Raw genomic sequence first — 18,198 nt, 5'->3', positions numbered from 1 at the left:
ATATTCCCTTAAACCCACCAAAATAATATCTTGTACGACAAATCAATCTCCAAATACCAATTCCAAAAGTGCACACATTCTATCACATCTGCATCATTGCCATGTTATTCACCTAAATTCAACACTTGCATGCTAATTAACACAAAAAACACAAAGGGACTAAACACAACACATTAGTCAAAACAGTGGCTGATTTACTTTAAAAGCTTGTACATACTGTTGGATATCCATTTTCATGGAGATACATGAAATTTAAGAGCCTACCCTATTAACCCAATAACAAAAATAAGGTACAAAAACAAGAGATTAAGAAAACCACATAGTAAATCATCCCATGTGTGCAATATTAATGTGGCAATGATCAAGTATCTACCTCAAAATCTCTCAATTTCTTGACACGCCATCTTCTTTGATCTCAAAATTAATTACAACTCGAACTCATCTTCTAGCTTCAAAGCCTCAGCCGCAGCCTCTTCCTCTTCATCATCCACAACAAAATATGGATTATGTGCTTCCGGCTTAAACTTGTACCCAGTAAAAAAATAAAACGCCAACGTAGCCAATTCTCCAGCCACCACGCTCGTCCACAAATACTTATATGAAGTAATGGTCTCCAAAGCATAAACCACAACCCTAGTAAAGTAAATATAACAGATCACCACAATATAATACTGCCTAAACAAAGTCAACTTCATCAAATTCACGGCTGCCTTCCCATCTGTCCTCGCAGCTTCCCTCAAATTCTTAATCGACCAAACAATTGGAAACAAAACCGCACAACAACAGACAACATCAACCAACAAAAACACTTGTTTCCAAGTAATCCAATCCTGCCCATACGGCCCAGTCTCATCAATCACAACTTGGGCAATATTGGCAACAACCTGTAAGGGAATCACAATCATCAAAACCTTCTTTTCTTTACCTTGTAAGTATGGTTTCAAGAACGACCACCCGGTACCAATCAGAACAATCAAAGTAAACAACGTGATTCCCTTCAGAAAACTAAAAATGTAAAACAAAACATCCCATCCATGAGCATAACCTGTTCTCTTAATATAGCTCTTGTCCTCAGCTTCGCACAACAAATTCATTCTCTTTAAAATGACTACAGCAAGCATGAAGAAATGAATTCTATAAACAGTAAGTCGTTTCTTATATAAAACATAAATCCAAACCCCAGCTAAACCGAAATAAATCAGCGACAATAAGTAATAAACCCGCGGCAGCATAGTTTTGCCTGCTGATAAATAGTCACGAGCTTTACCGCCTTTATCGAGATTATACATCGCCGACTTGACGTCCATGGAGACTTTCAGCGACGTCAAGCAATTGGCAAACACAAGCGTGTACTGATCGGCATCGTTATGGGTGAGCGTTTTGGAGAGGCTAGTTTGGTCTTTTACGAGTTCGTTGAAAGTGAAAACGGGTTTGATAAGATCCGATTGAAGAGCGCACGTGATTTCACCATCTTCGAGTTGGTTAATAACGTGAACCAGGAATCACGAGTGCAGAGGAAGAATCCGATTTTTGATCGGTCAAGATCGGGGTTAGGGTTTGAGAGGTGGATGTTTGTGACGTTGAGTTCGAGTCGGCCGAAGTGGGTGAACCCGAATTCGTCGAAAGGGATAATTTGACGGTCGTCGGATCGGATCTCGGAGAAATGGATCTCGGCGAGGGAGAAGGAGAGTAGAAGAGAAGTGAAGAGGGAGAAGAGGAGGAAGCGAGAAGCCATGGATCTGAGAAAGAGGGGATTAGATTGGAGTTTGATTATGATTTTGATCTGTGTTTTATGATGGTTGGCGTTGGTTGAAGGAGAGAATATATTTCTATATTTTATATTTTTTTTTATTGTGTCTGTTGCTATTTCTTGTTGTTCGGTATTTTGGTGGAAAGTCAAGAATATTCTTTATTTAAAAATATATTAAATAATTATTTTAAAATTTTTTTTATTTTATATTAACACAAAAAAACATAGTAAAATATTAAAAAAAATTTAATATTTTTTTATATAAACATAATTTAGAATTCCTAAAAAATTTAATTTTTTTTACTAAAATTTAATTTAATTTGTATGTTTTGAATTGTTTTGATATGCTGATATCAGAAATAATATTAAAAAATAAAAAAATTATTAATATGTATTTTAATATGAAAAATTATTAGAAAAGTAATTAATACCATACTATTAAATACACTTTAAAAAAAGTTAAAAAAAAATATATTACACATTTCAGCACACCTGAAGTGTAAGTGTAAGTTGGATACTATGGTGCGGAATCATTTTAGCATTGTGATAAGTTTTATTTTTAATATTAACGTATTAAAAAATTAATTTATAATAAAAAAATTCAATTTTTTTAAAAATATTTTTTTACCACAAAAACAAAATAATTTTCAAAAATACTTTTTATAAGTAATTTTTTTTATTTTTAATATTAATATATTAAAACCATAAACAAAAACATTAATTAAATATTTTTTCCATATAAAATACACTTAAACACAATAAAAAAAACCTTTTATTTTTAAAAAGGTTGTAAAAGTAAATCTCACTTGGGGGCAATTTACAAGCAAACGTTCATGATTGTTTTTTCTTCAAATAGTTTTATTTATTTAATATTACTTTTACCTTTCTAACATTACCCGGTAATATTCTTAAAAATTATACTGGTAAAAATCAAATTCAAATTTTACTAAAAAGTTAAAATATCTCTAACTTTTTTTTACTCTCTTTATTTTTCTTTTTAAAAACAAAATATTATCACATAATTACAATGATGTATTCTTTATATCAATCAACTATATTAACAAAAAATATTTTTTTAATTGATAATCTCATAATTTATATTTAAAAAATTAAAAGAAAAATGTTTTTCTTAACTCCAATTTTAACTTTATAAAGTATCAAATAGAAAAGTTAATAAATTTTTTATTAAAAAATTATCTCAGCTCAATAACTTAAGCCACTGTAGATAAGGTTCCAGAATATAATTTATATTATTTTCTAATATTTTTAGTATGAGATATAATATTTTTTTTGGATTTTATCCTTTGTGTTCACAAATAAATTTAGATATATTAATGTTTTATATTAAAGTATCTATGTTGGAGAAGTCTAAATGCAAGTGGAATATATATATATATATATATATATATATATATATATATATATATATATATATATATAATCATGATCTAAACAATTGTTTTTCTCCACAAAATATAAAAACAAAGTAGTTTAAACATAAAAAATAAATTGGGCTAAGATGTCCCCTGATGGAATAACGAACGATTATTTAAAGACGGGAAAGTTTTGGTTGAGAATACGAGATTGGATTAGGTTTTCTTAGAATTACCGATTTGCCATCTGAGAAGGTTGCGTGAATTAGGAAGGGAAAAATGCTGGGGAGTTGAAGATTCGATGGAGATCATTTTGCTTTATGGGTTGTTTAGCAACTAAAAGAGTTTAATTTAGTGGTTAAAGAAATTATTTTTTTAAAAAAAATTATCTTGGTTCGATCTTGAATACATCAAATCAATGTGGAATTATATTTTTAAAATTATTAGAGAAAAAATTAGTTTTGATTTATAAACAAGATGGTCCGAAGGTATTTTTACTGTTGGAAAAAGTTGATTGATAAAACAATAATTTTATAAATTTCTATTTTTATTCGTTAACTTTTTTTATATTTTTATTTAAAATTAAAAAATAAAATAAAAAATTCAAAGTCTTCTCTTCTATATTTGCGTGTTGGTTTGAATTTTGACCGATGTTGATTTCTAGGTTGAAAGGTATTGATGATTATTTCAATGTTTGATTTATTTATTTATTCTAAGCTCCTGATTTCTCCGCAAGAACAGTAGAGCAAATGATTTTTTAAATTATTTTGAGCTGTGAATTCTTTATTTTTAAGGTTAAGCAAATAAACCTCCCAGGAGAACTTTAGGCGAATGCTATTAAATGTTGACGTGACTTGTTCCTTCTCGTGTTTTGGTGCCCAGATGACTAGTAATAGTTCTTGCGTTGCCCATGTCACGAGATAGGTTCTGAAGGATTTAGCAGGTAATTATTGCTCGAGTCGCCTTACCTTCTTCATGGATCATGTGGATCTTATGGAAATGAAATGACCAAATCCAGCGATCTGGAACTAGAGTGGCAAGCATGATGCTCAATCTTAAATGTACTAAATTGCTCTCTTACAGCTTTCGTCTACACGACATTACATGAGATGGTGGGAGGTGCTGTTAATTTTTGGCTGAGAAGAAAGCGAGAGCACCAACAAATGGTGCGTTGATATACGTAGCTGGCTCGGATTGCTGATAGTTGTTTCGATCATCAGCGAAATTGTCTCTGTTATCAGGGCCGCCTATTATGGCTCCAACAAGGACATTCGGATTGGGAGAGCTGGAGTAGAGGAACTGAAACCCATCGTTGCAGGAAATGCGATTCGGGTGTGCGTGTATAGATGGCACCGAGGAACCCCTGTGATGAACATGTTGCGGATACCTATTACCGAATCCAACCATGTAAGACATCCTTGCTGGATTATCACCTAAGATATAGTCCACCTGCTTCTTCGCCTGTGCGATGAGCGACTCTGCTGTCACGGTTGAACCACCGCATCTGGCAACTCCTCCATTTGAGCCAAGATACTTGGCATATGTCAATAGAAGGAAAGTTGTGGAGGTTACATATTGCAAATTGCTTTCACTTGCTTTGTAAAAAAGCCCCCCTGCAAAGCATAAGGAAATGCTGTCATTTTCACTAGCATCAACATTTCTAGTAAGGAGCACAGAAATAGAGAACACATTGCTCACCGGGTGTGTATTGGGCCTGGAAACTAGAAGTTCCTGGAATTAGAGAGCATATATAGTTGTCTGAATGCGATTTATATAATTGAAATTCTTCAGTAGTTTTCTCCAAGAATTCCTGTTGAAAATCCCACAAAGTTAAGGCTTTATTTGGTTTCTAATATTTGTGCTGGTGAGGCGGGGATCTTTATAGAATAGAACCTTGGAAAGAAGAATCTTAGTCCCAGGTCGCTTGTCATCCCAACTAAAGGAGTAGTCGTCATCATCAGAACCCATCGTGTGACCATTTGACTGGATGTAAGTCAAGTATGACCCGTTCTGTGACGCTCTATGAATCCATGATGCACCCCAAAGAAGCTCATCCTGAACAGACAAACTTAGTCAACAACAGTGATGGAACTTCAGAAAACCAAGAAGCTGAAGACTATCTCACTTGGTATCCCGAGTAAGAGCAGTAAAATGGGCAGACTACTGAATTGAGGGAGTTGCTATAAGAACCTCTATACCTGTCTGCAAAATCGAATACCTGCATAATCACAATTAGGTTATTTGTAAATGGAAGTGTAGAAGCTGAGTAGTAGGCAGTGGATGTAGTTTCAATAGTGAATGTTTACTTTCATTGCCGTATGAAGCAATTTGGTAGAGTAAGAAGGGTCAGACTCTTTGAAAACAATTGAAGCTGCAGCCAATGCAGCAGCTGTCTCGGCAGCCACATCAGATCCCGGGTTCTGAATGGTTACTTTGTACACATTGCGTGGTGTGTCCATGTCTTCTGGCCTCTCCCAGCACCTGTGATCCATGTTTGGATCTCCAACCTGCACCATCCAGCGCACACCCAAGTTCCATTTCAAATTATCAAGTAATGCAGAAACCTACTATGCTACTGGACGCTGCTGTCATCTAAGAGTTCAATATTCCTGCTTCTGTATAGCCATTTTACAAAATTCTTCAGTCTATTTTTAAGAGAGCAGGCGCATTTTTCCTTATGAAGGTTTCTGCATGCAAAATTTATAGTAGAATTTTGTTATGGATGCTCACTTGAACATATAGTGTGTCAGGGGTGGCAGTGGCTGCTTTTAAAAGGTAGTCAGTGCTCCACCGAATGGCTGCTTTGGCATTTTCAATCTGATTCTGCATCGAGCTACCGAATTCAATGACACTCCATGCCAACAATGTAGTTGTGAAGGCCATTGGAAGGCCAAACTTGACATTATCACCCGCATCATAGTATCCACCAACTAGGTTCACCTGAAATCCACAAAACAGTAAAACCAGGATTAATCAGTCCTGTTTTCTTCATTTTAAAAGGAAGTTAATTTATAGTAGAATTTGAACTAGTACGTGATAAGTAGAACCGTCAGACAACCCAGAGTCCCCCCTCCATGTTAGCCGTTGGTTAGACGGCAATTTGCCTGACCTCTGACCCTCAAAAAAGAGGATAGATTTCTCAAGAGCATTAGCATAGTCTTGAGAAGTGAAGGCGAAGCTAAAATAGCTCAGACAACAAAAAGTTAGGAAGAAAAACTGCAACATTAGTGAAAATGTAGTGGCATTAGCCATTTCCCCCCCTCCAGAGCTCCACACTATAGAGTCTTAAACTATGCTTGCTGCAATGTATAGCAGTCAAGGGGTTGTGGGTCTGAATTATATTAAAGAGGAGCTGCCATTTTATAGACAGGAAGTTGCAGGAAGTTCGATTGTTCGTTGGTCGTTAAGAGAGAGATTAACGCTGATCACGGAATCAAGTGCGCAAATTTGGACATTTTGCGTAGAGACAACATACAGAAACTTCATCCAAAATGTAAAATATGATGGACCTGAAAGTCACTGACATGACATACAAAAAAACACATCAAAAGGCAAAGATCATATTTTATGCCCTTGATAGTTCTCGTGCTTTTTTAAAAAAGCGGAATTATCTGGGAGAGGAGAGTAAATTACTATTAATCCATGACAAGGTCTCTTAAAGACTGCTTGAATTTTTAAACCTCGGATACCGTAATCAGTGGCTGGAGTATGGAATGTGGTAATGAATTTTGGTGGACATGTACTTTGTCTTTAGCAATGAAGTCACGGATACGTATATATAGTCAAAAATCACGAGACTCAACAGAGCAAGGATGAGGCTATCACACACAAGCAACAATTTGTATAAACAGTTTTATTAGTTAAAAGAGTCTATCTAGTCCAACCCTAATTCCACAAGTCATGTGATTAGGACATAGAGGTATGCATTTCTTCTGTTGGTTTCAGTATCGGTACAAGTATATCCTTAGGCTTGCTTTATGCACTGAGATTATTCCTCTACTGATAAAATTTAACCCATGATGATATTGTGGGACTTAATTACCAGCTGAGCCTTCCATGTCAGAATCTCACATAGTTCGTCGAAGATTTGACAATTTTTCGGGCAGGAATTACCATCTCCTTTGCAATACTTGCGGCTTGATTTGGGAACTCTTAAGAGAGCACATGAGCCTAAAGATTGGACTAGTTCAGAGAAAAACCTTTTGAGCTAGTGATTATGGATTCACGTGTCATCTTTAGACAAGGAGACAATGTTCTTTGAGTAACTGTTGTTACTTGAAACTAAATTTTAGCCCCAGAGAAATTTGAGGCACCTTCACATGGAAGTATTAAAACACTAAATCGTGCCATAATTAACTCTTGTCCTTTCTCATAAACGTAAGTTTTCTGAGATCAGGGGGTGTTGTTACATTAATTCAAACTTTTCTGCTAGAAAGTAAATGATCAACAGAATTCAAATATGGTAAATTCATCTGCTTAAGAAAACGGCCATTTCTTGTTCATATTTCACCCTGTAATAAATAATAATCCGTACAACGTTTCTTTCTATACAGAGAATGTATTATTTAATAACTAAAATTTGATTATTTATTTATTTATGCTGTTATGACTATCGACAACTTCAGGCAAGTAACAGATTTTTTCTGGTCTTCCATCATCAGCAATTCCCAGGTTATTGCCAAGTAAATTAAAGAGCTGATTAAACTTGATGTTTACCTTAAAAACTAAGAGAAAATGTCATGACTCATGATATTTGAATCCTCGTCAATTGGTCACTATATATCCAACACCAAAAGTAGCCAATCATATGCAGCTATTTTAACTCAATTCTTTTTCATGCACAAAATCAAATTATCTTCTTATTGCAAACATATTCCAGCTAATAAGCTGCATTCTTGGAAACTATCGTACTGAGTGTAGAATATACACTTAACCGGTTGCCATGGATGTGACCATGGCTTATAAAAAAGCAGACTATCAGTTAGTTTGAGATTTACAAATTTGTAAAGATGAAAAAAAGAAGCTGGTTCTGGCTAGGTTTTACAGAAGACTTTTATGTCCAGTAATGATAAGACCGAGGTTGATGGTTTGAAAGGCACACATCAAATACATGATTCTTTTACAATCAAGTGGATTGAGAAGCAAGATCATTTCAAGCTTCTAACTTGGGACAAAAACTTGAGTTGGGACTTGCCATGGTGCCTGCAGAGGATGTTATAGTCAGAACCAGAAGAAAGTCTATCAGCCACAAAAGAGAAGCACTGGGAACTTACAAATATCTGCAAGACAAGGCTGTTTTACTACTGGATCCTCTTCAAATGGGGGTGGAACTTGGCCGTAAACCATTTCGCAACTCATATCTTCAAAATCTGCGAGCATAAAAATCCATTTATGATACAGAATTTGGTGTTTGCTTCAAATTCACCAATGCTTCTATTGATATCGTGCATAAATCGCAGTTTGAAAGCATAAACAAAGACTTACTAGGTATCATAGTTAATGGAAGCCCGAATTCATTAGTGAAGAAGTCTTGAGTAGGAATCTTGCACATGTTCACACACATTCCTACACATCCACTATTCTCAAGGTACCTTGACGAGAAAGAATTTTTCAAATTTACAGTTAGCATTGGGAAATTTGTTCAACATGATGAACTTATTTACTGTGCCTAGTTTTGTTGCAGCAGGAGACAGAAAGAGGAAGGCTTTAATAATTCATGTTACCATAGTAAGATTTTGTTGAGGAGATTAGAATTTCTACCTGCATTTCTTTATATGTACTCCACTTTTTTGCTTCTCCCCATTTACCTCCACTTCCACAACCTATTCAATTAGAACATATAAAATGCAGAAACTGAAAGCGTCAATTGAAACTCTCAAGTAGCTTGCATTGTAACTGATAAAAAACAGAGTTTCCTTTGGGCAATTAGGCTCAGAAATAAATCTAAATAAGGAAATACATCCTTGATCCTTTGTGCTACACTTAAAAGTAGTACACTTTGGTAAAGAATTTCAAATTATTGACCAGGTAGCATAACTTTCAAGAGGGAAATTAGTATTGACACTTTCAGCTGTGACAAAACACCTGATCAGAAGGCAGGGTTAGATTACCTCAGACGGCCCAACCAACCACTGGAAGAAAGGAACAGTCAATGCAGCATTGAATTCTGCAGCCCATTTTGTAGGTGGAAACAATTTCTTGAACTGCAATAACAGAAGCTAGCTAGGTAAGCTTTCTGTGTTTGCAGGACAACAACTAGATAAGCTATGTTATGCTAAACAACCCCATACATCAACTTCAAAAAATTCTCATATTAATCACAAAAAAAATAAAAATTACTCATAGGTTTCTTCACGATTTAATAAGTACTGTATTGCTGCTGCCTCTCAAACATTGGAATTTTAAAACATACTGAAAAACAAGAAAAAATGAAGTAATAATAGTTTAGGGAGGAAGTCCACCTGCTCAGGAGCACCTGGAGGGAGCATAGACAAGAGAACCTCACGAACCACTTCTTGTTGCTGCTTGCGATTTCTTCCTTGCATCACTCTCTTTGAAACATCAACAAAACTCTCATAATCATAATCAAACCACCCCTTCTCTTTACTCGCAGAACCATTTTTTGCAGGAGCCGCAAACTTCTCCATCTTTCTAGCAAATAGAGTCATGAACGCTTTCTCAAAGAACCCATCAATGTATTTTGTTTTTTGTCCTAAAGGGGCCGGTTCTCCTGTTGGCTCTGCAATCCTACACTTGATGAAACTTCTTGGTCTACATTTATGTAATGAAAGATCTTGTGGAGGTCTAAACTGGACAACTTGGAGGCTGCTTAGAGCCACCATGAATTAATATGCTGTAATGTGCTTTAATTCTTGAACTTTCACAAATGTTTTTGAGTTCTGTTTCTTTTTTTGTTTATATTTATGTTGTGCTTTGGGAATTCGAGAAGGAAGAATGTGTGAAGGTGAGAGGGCGTGGTTGGCTGGTGTCCCTGCATTGTTTCCATAGAAAAATTTAAAGCCATACGTTATATTTCTGTGAGGGATTTATTATGTGCTTTATCTCTTATTCATTTGATCTATAGAATTACTAAAAGACTCCCATCCAACTTTAGAATTACTAAAAAGCCCATACAAAAACAACCCAAAATACCATAAAATTATAGCAATATACTAGATAACTTGCACGCGCTTCGCTTAGGGTTGATCTAATTTTTTTGAAGCGTAAAAAAAACAATAATAAAGTGTTGTAAGTGTATTAAAAAAAATTAATGGCTCCACATCATAGAAAGAGAATAGAAAAAATACCGATCGTCAATTCCCAGGAATCCAAATGATGAAAGAAAAAATCAAGAAAGAAAATCAATGAAAAAAAAGTAAAAAAAAATATCAGCAAACCTGGGTGATGAAATTGAAAAATAAAAAAACAAGAATATGAATTCAATGATGAAGTTGAAAAAAAATTAAAATTTGATAAAAGTATCAAGAATAAAAATTTAAAACCAAAACCTAAAATACCATCTAATATTGAAATGAAATGCCAAATTGAAAATTCTTAAGTTCATAAATTCACAAAACAATCAAAAAAAAAAATCAAGTGAGTGAGGACCATATTTAAATAAAGGAAAATATTGAAAAAATCAAAATCAAAATACATGATCAAAATGCTCGACCTGACGGGTTGACTCGTGACCTGGAAGATCCGGGGCATAGGTCGGTCTGGGTCTCTTGGTATCACGTGTTTTTTTTTCAAAATGAATAGAAAATCTCACGGGAATTGGAAGAAAAAAGAAGTAAGAAAATGTTTGAGAATGAAACAAAAAAAAACTAAGCTAAAAAAAAAGAAAAAAAATTAAGTAAATCTCAGTGAACCTTCTAAATCCAGATTAACCTTCTAAAGTTGCAAACCATTAAATTTCAAACCTAGACTAAACTAATAAGCTCAATATAAAACAAATTCAATGTTGAAAGGTGAGATAAATTAATTTAATTAAAAAAAATCTTGTTAAAAGAGTAAAATCTAACAAAGATCACTAAAAAAACCGAGGCAATACCAAACTAATTTAATGTTGAAGGATGATATAAATTAATTTAATCTAATTACAGCAAAGACAAAAACAAAAACTCGATATAACCCATCTTACTCTAAAAAATTCATAAAAACCCATCGAAAGTAGGAAAAAAATACCGGATGATAAAAAAACTCGAGTTAAACCAGCTTAACTTTAATAACCTGTGACTCAAGATATGAGATAGGTATAATCTTACAAAAAGAAAATCAGAACAAATCATGAAGCTCAAGGCCTAAAAAATCAATGTCAAATGATGAAAACAAAAATAAAAATTAATTTTTAAAAAGGATTTTAAAAAATAACAAAACTTAAAATGAGTTAATAATTGAAACTAGTGGACCGAGTCATGATTATAGAAGACAAACATGAAAAAATAACGAAGCAAAATTCTCAATCATAAAAAATTAAAAATAAAAACAAAAACAAAAACAAAAACAATGAACACTAAATCATGCACAAAATATAACTGAAATAAAATAATCAGGGATTAAATTTAAAAACAAAATAAATGAAGAAAATGATTAAAAAAGAGCAATAAAAAAATGAGGACTAAAATTTGAAACAAAACAAAATTAAATTAAATTCTAAATGATGAAATAAAAAAAATAATGCAAAGGATAAAAAAAATAGCAATCAAAAGAATGAGGACCGAATTTGATATAATTTTTTATGAAATAAAATGCAGAGGGATGAAATTGAAACAAAAACAAAAAATCAAAAAGTCTTAAAATCAAAACAAATAAAAAAAATAAGGATCAATTTTAAAACAAATACAAATCGGAGGACACATTTGAATTTTTAAAGAATCAACGTAAAAACCAATGCACATGAGAGAGAAAGAGAAGGGGAGGAGGAAAAACCTCCATCGCTGCTGAATCTCCACTAACCAAGCCAAATGCTCCATACCAACAGTTGTGCCGCCAGTTGAAGTGTCGAACAACACGACAGTCAATAGATTTTGATCATTTTAATACGTTCCACGTGCCACCTGTTTGGAGAGGGGATAATGATGCATAGATGCGTGTCAGCCTTTTATATTAATTTTTTAATATTTTAATAATTAGAATTACTCAAAAACTCTCAACGACATCCTAATATGACAAAAAAGCATGCAACAAAGATGAAAATGCCCTCCGTAGGCTTAGATATTTTAAAGTCAAAGTTTAAACATGTCATTTCATTGTAAAAAAAATAAACAAAGATAAAAAAAAAAACCCCTATTAGCAATGCCAAAACTTTTGAATTTTTAAAGGTATCATTGTCCTTTAACTGTGCAAATAAAGTAAAAAAATACACACTTACCTATTTTTTTTTTTAAATTCCAATGGTGATGAAATTTGCTTAACTTATGAAATTAACCCCAATCAATTGACAAATCATTGTGATTTCCTGTAAAAGACAACTCTACCTCCAAAACCAAGGTAATTATTTAGTGCGTTAAAAGACAAAATAATCAATAGACTACTTGAATCCATAATATTTCTCCTCACGTATTATTGGAGAAAGCTAAGCGCTATTAGTGTTTTTTTTTTGGGTAACACACACACACACGTATAGTTATGTAACCATATCTATAGATAGATAGGCAGCAGACGTCCTCAATGAAGAAAAGGCTCATCATGTTGATTTATTCAAATTGTAGATAAAAATAGCCTATCAAAGGAAAGAGAAAGCAAGCAAAACAAAACCATCTCTAAGTTGCTGAGTTGATAAAATAGATGAGGTTAAGAAACATACCTTCTATGTGGTTTTAAGTTTGATTCTCTCTGCTCATTAGTATTAATAGTCACGAATCGCAGGATGTAAATTCTGTTTCGCAAGCATTGCTCGAGGTGCAAGAATCTAATTCGGGGCGTGGATTTGAGCCCAAGATACCGTATATATATAAAGTAAGCAAAACAAGATGCGTTTTTCTGGATAAAAACAGCATCCATGGTCTTAATTAGAGTGGATACATTTACGAGTTTGCTGTTAACGAAGATGAAGCCCAACTTTAGCTTATCAAAAAGACATTTTTAATGAAGATGTGTTGTCCATTTCTTGTGCAGATGGTCTCGCTCATTTTGGCGTTACTTTGGAGGAGGAGAGTTCTTTTTGGTAGGGCTAGTGCTGAATATGTATGTGGGTCAGTAAGCCCAATATGCAATTACCTAAAGCAGGCCAGCTCAACATCTCATCTATTTAAGAAATCACCCTGCAAGCATTAACACAGAGACCCAGAAGCAAGATCCATCCAAAATTGAACTCGATCTCATTGCACCAAAGCAGGGAGAAACTAGCTAGCTAGCTAGCCTGTCTAGTGAATTTGTCCAGCCCAAATGACCCATCTTTTTTTAATTGATCATCAATTGTCATTATGACATGAGAAGATTAATTATTCTAAAGAAAATCATGGTAAGGGTTCGCAACTGATGAAATTATGTTGAATATGCAACTGTTTGATCATATTAGTATTGAACAAATAAAGAAAAGCTAATGAGTTGCAGATTAGCTCACATTAATGTTTATACAAAGAGATTTCAAGTTTGAGGTTTTTTTTTATTAAAATAAATAAAGGAAATCCCTCTTTTCTTTACCAGCTGCTCAATGTCTTGGCTGCTTGCACAAAATGCACAGAGGAGAGGTGTCACAAGAAGCACAGCATGGATACATAAATGAACAAAGTAGATACATCTCACGCGGTAATGGTTAAGAATTCAACACCGACTTGGCTCTTAACTCATTTCTCCTATTTCCTGCTTCGATAATAGTTTAGCAGAGAGCCCATATCCTGCTGTCGGGAGGCCAGGTAGACTGAACCCCAGACATGGCCTCTTTTAACACTCAACAGCTCATCTTTGCTTTCAGTTTTTTCAATGGGCGGAAATCAACGTTTACGTAATTAATACTGATAGCAGTTCATGTCTTCATGAGAACTATAGGGTTTCCAAAAAAAAAAAAAAAAAGGCGGACAAACCAATAACAAGAAGCTTCGGGAATGCAAAATTATGACAGTATTGGAAGTCATGGGTCGCGAAGAATTCATCAGACCAAAATTTAGTTGGGGCTTTGACTTTTGATCTCTCATGCATTCAACTCTTTCTGGGCTCAATTCGAAGGTCAACGGCTGCTTCAATTTAAGAGCCGTTTCTTTTACCTTTTCTTTTCCTTTCCTTTTTTAGTAATTACTGGTTCCATGTGTTGGTGGTAGTTTACAAAGAGAATATTGAAGTTAATTCATAGAGTAGTGCTGGTCGGCTACTCGGCTTTGTTTTCTTAGATCATTCACCCATTTGTCAGAATTAATTTTTATTAATGTAAGAAAAGTTCAGAAGTTGTTAATGTGTGTTTTTTTAGCTGAAAACAAATTCTATTCATGGAATCAAAATCTAATTCAAATCGGACTAGATTCCATTTTTATTAATGTAAAAAATAATGTCTAGTCATTGCTAACATATTTTTAGGTTGGAAAAAAATTATAATTATGAACTTAAAATCTAATATATATATATATATATATATATATATATATATATATATAATTTTTTAATATTAAAATAATTATATATTAAATTAACTTGAATCAACCCGTGTTATCCTATTAAATTTACAACGAAATTTTATGTAAGGAAATTTAACAATAAGATGTGTGTCTTGTTAGTTCAACGAGGTTTTATTTAATGCACTGAAAGATATAGACAATTTGCTTAAAAGGATGGATGATGAAGAGAAACAATATTTCATAGAATGGACATATAATTATATTCAGCTTAGTTGGTCTGATTAGGTTTGGAAAGAGATTACTGAGAAGACTATAATTGTTGGATTGATCTCAGGTATCAGTTGTATACTCTCCAGAGAAAAGAAAACATGCTTATTAAAGACCATTGTGATGAATTCAATAGAATAATTTTAGATTTGTAAAATATTAATGTTAAGGTTAAAGATGAGAATCAAGCTTTGATTATACTTTGTTCATGGCCTTGATTATTTTATTGATACATTACTATATGGATAGAAAAATACTAGTCCAAAAAATGTCAAAGCTTTCCTCTATGAAATTGAAAAGGTGAGTGTTAGAGAGTCATAATAATAACTATATAGAGGGCTTAACTGTAAAAGGTAGAACAAATAATAAGAGTTTTGGTTGTAAAGGCATAACAAGATTAAAATCAAAGTCTAGAAATATAAAATGTTTTAAATGTCATGAAGTATGCCATTTTAGAAATAACTATCCCAAATGAAAAGATAAGGTTAACAAGGAAGAAACCTATGATACTGCAAATGTTTCTAGTGAAGAGGAAATTGCTGATGACATTGAATGAAAGTGTTCTAGTTATGCCTATTAGTAGGGCAGGTGATGAATGGATTCTAGTTTTAACTTATACATTTCATACTTATCATAATAAAATTGGTTTAACACTTATAAAGCAATCAATGATATTGTTTTATTAAGAGATAACAAAAAACTTTATGTTATTGATATAGATATAATTTATAATAGGATATATGATGATATTGTTAGGACATTAAAGGTTCAACATGTTCTAGAGATGAAGAATAATTTAATTTTTTTTAGTTTTTTTAATTTCTAAGATTATGGTGTAAAGGTATTCTTATTATGAATTTCTCTAGTGAATTTTATATGACACTTTATAATTTTATATTTTTTTATAATAAATTTTTTTAATTATCTTTTTTATAGAGTAGGTTTAAATTGCCGAATTAAATGTACACAAGTTGTGTGATTGTTTATACTTATCTTTATATGATTCTATTTACCAAATGATTTGAGATTCTATAGTTGTTTCACTGCATAGCTCCTAGATCTCGACCTCAACATTCTAAAATATCAAAAAAAACAAAAAGAGAAAAAGTAACAACTTAACTAGTGATTCCATTCCAACCTAGCTTGATGACTCCTCTGCGATGCTACTAGTCCTTTCTTTTTACAGTGATGATAATTTAGTCATTCGAAGCTCTGTCCGCTCTTGATCGATCTCAATGATAAATCAGACTTGTGCGTTCCCAAAGTTATTTTTCACGTTATGAGTATCTTGGAGTCATATTGTATATTAATTAAGGTAATGTTGAGGAACGTGATTCAACTCGTGTTTTTAAAAAATTTAATTTTTTTTTGTTAAAATTTAATATGATTTGTATATTTTGGATCGTTTTGATATGCCGATGTCAAAAATAATTTTTAAAAAATAAAAAAATATCATTAACATGTATTTTGGTACAAAAAATTATTTGAAAAGTACCAATAACTACATTGTCAAACAAGCTCTAACTAGTTAGTTTGCCGCTCTTTAGATATATTGCCGGTATTGTGGATTACTTTTTCAAGAGTAAGTTATAATCTTTTTGGATTTGTGTTTTACTTAGTACAATGAAATTACTAATTTCTTTTTTATTTAGGGTAAGCTATAGTTTTTAATGTTTTTTTTTTTAGGGTCGAGTATGGGGCTCATTTCAATACACACATACACTAGACTTTTCAAAACTAATATAATCGGGGATAGTGTGCTTTAGAGCTAAGAAGTTCAAAATGGTAGCAATTAAAATTATTTTTTCGTCGTCAGGTCAAATTCCGATTATTTGGGCTTGGAGATTAAATAAGGAAAAAAATTGCTATGATCTAACCCTTTAAAGACTCTCATCTCACGATGACTATATAATTAATCATACCAATTACTTTACGACGTAGTTAATTAATGGCCACACCATAAAATTAATTAACAAAATATTATATTATAAGAAACTGTACACGTAGTGGGCCAAAACGCTGTTCACTCTTACACTTTTCACTGTAGATTTATTGTGGTAATTTTTTTTATTTTGTTTCTCAATTTTTTTTTGTCTATTGTATCTTTTGAGGGTCAAATTAAAGATCAATTGCTTTAAATTTCTTAAACAAGGACAAGATTGAAAGAAAAAAGAATAAAGTGAAAAAAGTGGAGGAAATGGGTGCGGGTGCAATTTCAAAAATAGTAAGAAAAGTTCAGTTTAGTCTTTTTATTTTTCAAGTTATAAATTATTCGATTCCTCAAATTTTAAAAAATATAATTGTAGTCTGAAACTTCTTTTTTTTTTTAATCTTTTGGTCCTTGATTTGAGAAAGCAGAGAGAAAACAGTTAGATTATGGTAGATGAGAGAAAAAATTTCAGTTGACATCGATTTCAACCATAAAAAATATTGATTTTGGTGTGAACTAGTTTTTTTCAATAAAAGAAGTTTTACCTGGATATTTTTTTATCCATCTCCTTGTCTAAAATAGTAGGCTTGAGCTTATGGAGTTTTATAGTTTCAAGTTGATTTTAGATTTTTGAGAGAATTTTTTAGTTCTTTGAGATCATATATAAATTTATCAAGGTGCGAGGGATGTTTTATGAGTGTTTTGGATTAAAAATGAATTTTTAGGTCAAAAGAGCATCAATCCTAATTTTTCGACTATCATTATGGTTGGAATATGGAAGTAAGCAAGCAACGTTTTGTCAGCTTTTTTTTTCCAAAAAAATAAGAGTGGATGACATGTTTTCACCATTTAATAAACAAAAACATATTAAAATCAGCCCAAGCACGTAGATCTATGCTTTTTTTAAGTCTAGGCTAGGCTTGTGCGCCTAGGCCTTTTTTGCCTTTTTATTTTTCTTCTTGCAAGTTCATCCTTTATTAGCTTTTTTTTTTCAATTTTAATATGTTTTTTTAAATTATGATATTCTTTTATTGAATATGATGTTATTTTTGCTTAATTTACGGATAAGATTTCATCATTTCATCTTTGTTAGGAGGCATTATTTCTTTGTAGCCGTACTTAATTTTTTTCTCCTTTAATTTTATTCAATTGCCTTTCTAGCTATACATATTTTTTTATTATCATTTTATTAAATAAAACATTGGAATGTTATTAAATATAATCGAGTTTATGATTTGTGCTTCGAGATAAAATGTCTACAACCATATTTATGTCTTAACTTTTCAATTTAATCTTCAGTTAAATATCATTTATATTTTACTTTGT

The 18,198-nt window shown here is 32.5% G+C and overlaps 2 protein-coding genes and 1 pseudogene across 2 annotated transcripts; all 3 read right to left on the bottom strand.

Moving 5' to 3' along the window:
- Positions 1 to 173: 173 nt before the first annotated feature.
- LOC133679524 (protein CANDIDATE G-PROTEIN COUPLED RECEPTOR 7-like) lies at positions 174 to 1,848 on the bottom strand (annotated as a pseudogene).
- Positions 1,849 to 3,972: 2,124 nt separating this feature from the next.
- Positions 3,973 to 6,427, bottom strand: LOC133693781 (endoglucanase CX-like). Its single transcript, XM_062115135.1, has 7 exons — positions 6,157 to 6,427; positions 5,854 to 6,063; positions 5,430 to 5,630; positions 5,249 to 5,341; positions 5,017 to 5,178; positions 4,822 to 4,933; positions 3,973 to 4,736 (listed from the first exon to the last, which is right to left on the bottom strand). Exons 1-7 carry the CDS (start codon positions 6,373 to 6,375, stop codon positions 4,249 to 4,251), a joined length of 1,485 nt encoding a protein of 494 aa, XP_061971119.1. The 5' UTR covers positions 6,376 to 6,427; the 3' UTR covers positions 3,973 to 4,248.
- Positions 6,428 to 7,950: 1,523 nt separating this feature from the next.
- On the bottom strand, positions 7,951 to 10,124 carry LOC133696269 (beta-carotene isomerase D27, chloroplastic). Its single transcript, XM_062118416.1, has 6 exons — positions 9,585 to 10,124; positions 9,234 to 9,326; positions 8,884 to 8,945; positions 8,608 to 8,714; positions 8,397 to 8,492; positions 7,951 to 8,325 (listed from the first exon to the last, which is right to left on the bottom strand). The coding sequence occupies exons 1-6, from the start codon at positions 9,963 to 9,965 to the stop codon at positions 8,276 to 8,278; spliced, it is 789 nt and encodes a 262-aa protein (XP_061974400.1). The 5' UTR covers positions 9,966 to 10,124; the 3' UTR covers positions 7,951 to 8,275.
- Positions 10,125 to 18,198: the final 8,074 nt, after the last annotated feature.

This window comes from Populus nigra, chromosome 1 (genome assembly GCF_951802175.1).
Source record: "Populus nigra chromosome 1, ddPopNigr1.1, whole genome shotgun sequence".
NCBI lineage: Eukaryota > Viridiplantae > Streptophyta > Magnoliopsida > Malpighiales > Salicaceae > Populus > Populus nigra.
Note: the sequence above shows the minus strand (reverse complement) of the source record. Positions and strands in the feature narration are given on the sequence as shown.

Bases quoted from the DNA above. Each gene is read 5' to 3' on its own strand.
- LOC133693781 (XM_062115135.1), bottom strand. From the start codon at position 6,375: ATGGCTAATGCCACTACATTTTCACTAATGTTGCAGTTTTTCTTCCTA. The intron at 5,631-5,853 runs GTGAGCATCCAT...TGGATGGTGCAG, and splicing joins CTGACACACTATATGTTCAA to GTTGGAGATCCAAACATGGA. The intron at 5,179-5,248 runs GTGAGATAGTCT...TTGTCTGTTCAG, and splicing joins GCTCTTACTCGGGATACCAA to GATGAGCTTCTTTGGGGTGC.
- LOC133696269 (XM_062118416.1), bottom strand. From the start codon at position 9,965: ATGGTGGCTCTAAGCAGCCTCCAAGTTGTCCAGTTTAGACCTCCACAA. The intron at 9,327-9,584 runs GTGGACTTCCTC...CTGTTATTGCAG, and splicing joins CTCCAGGTGCTCCTGAGCAG to TTCAAGAAATTGTTTCCACC. The intron at 8,946-9,233 runs GTAATCTAACCC...CTAATTGAATAG, and splicing joins GGTTGGTTGGGCCGTCTGAG to GTTGTGGAAGTGGAGGTAAA.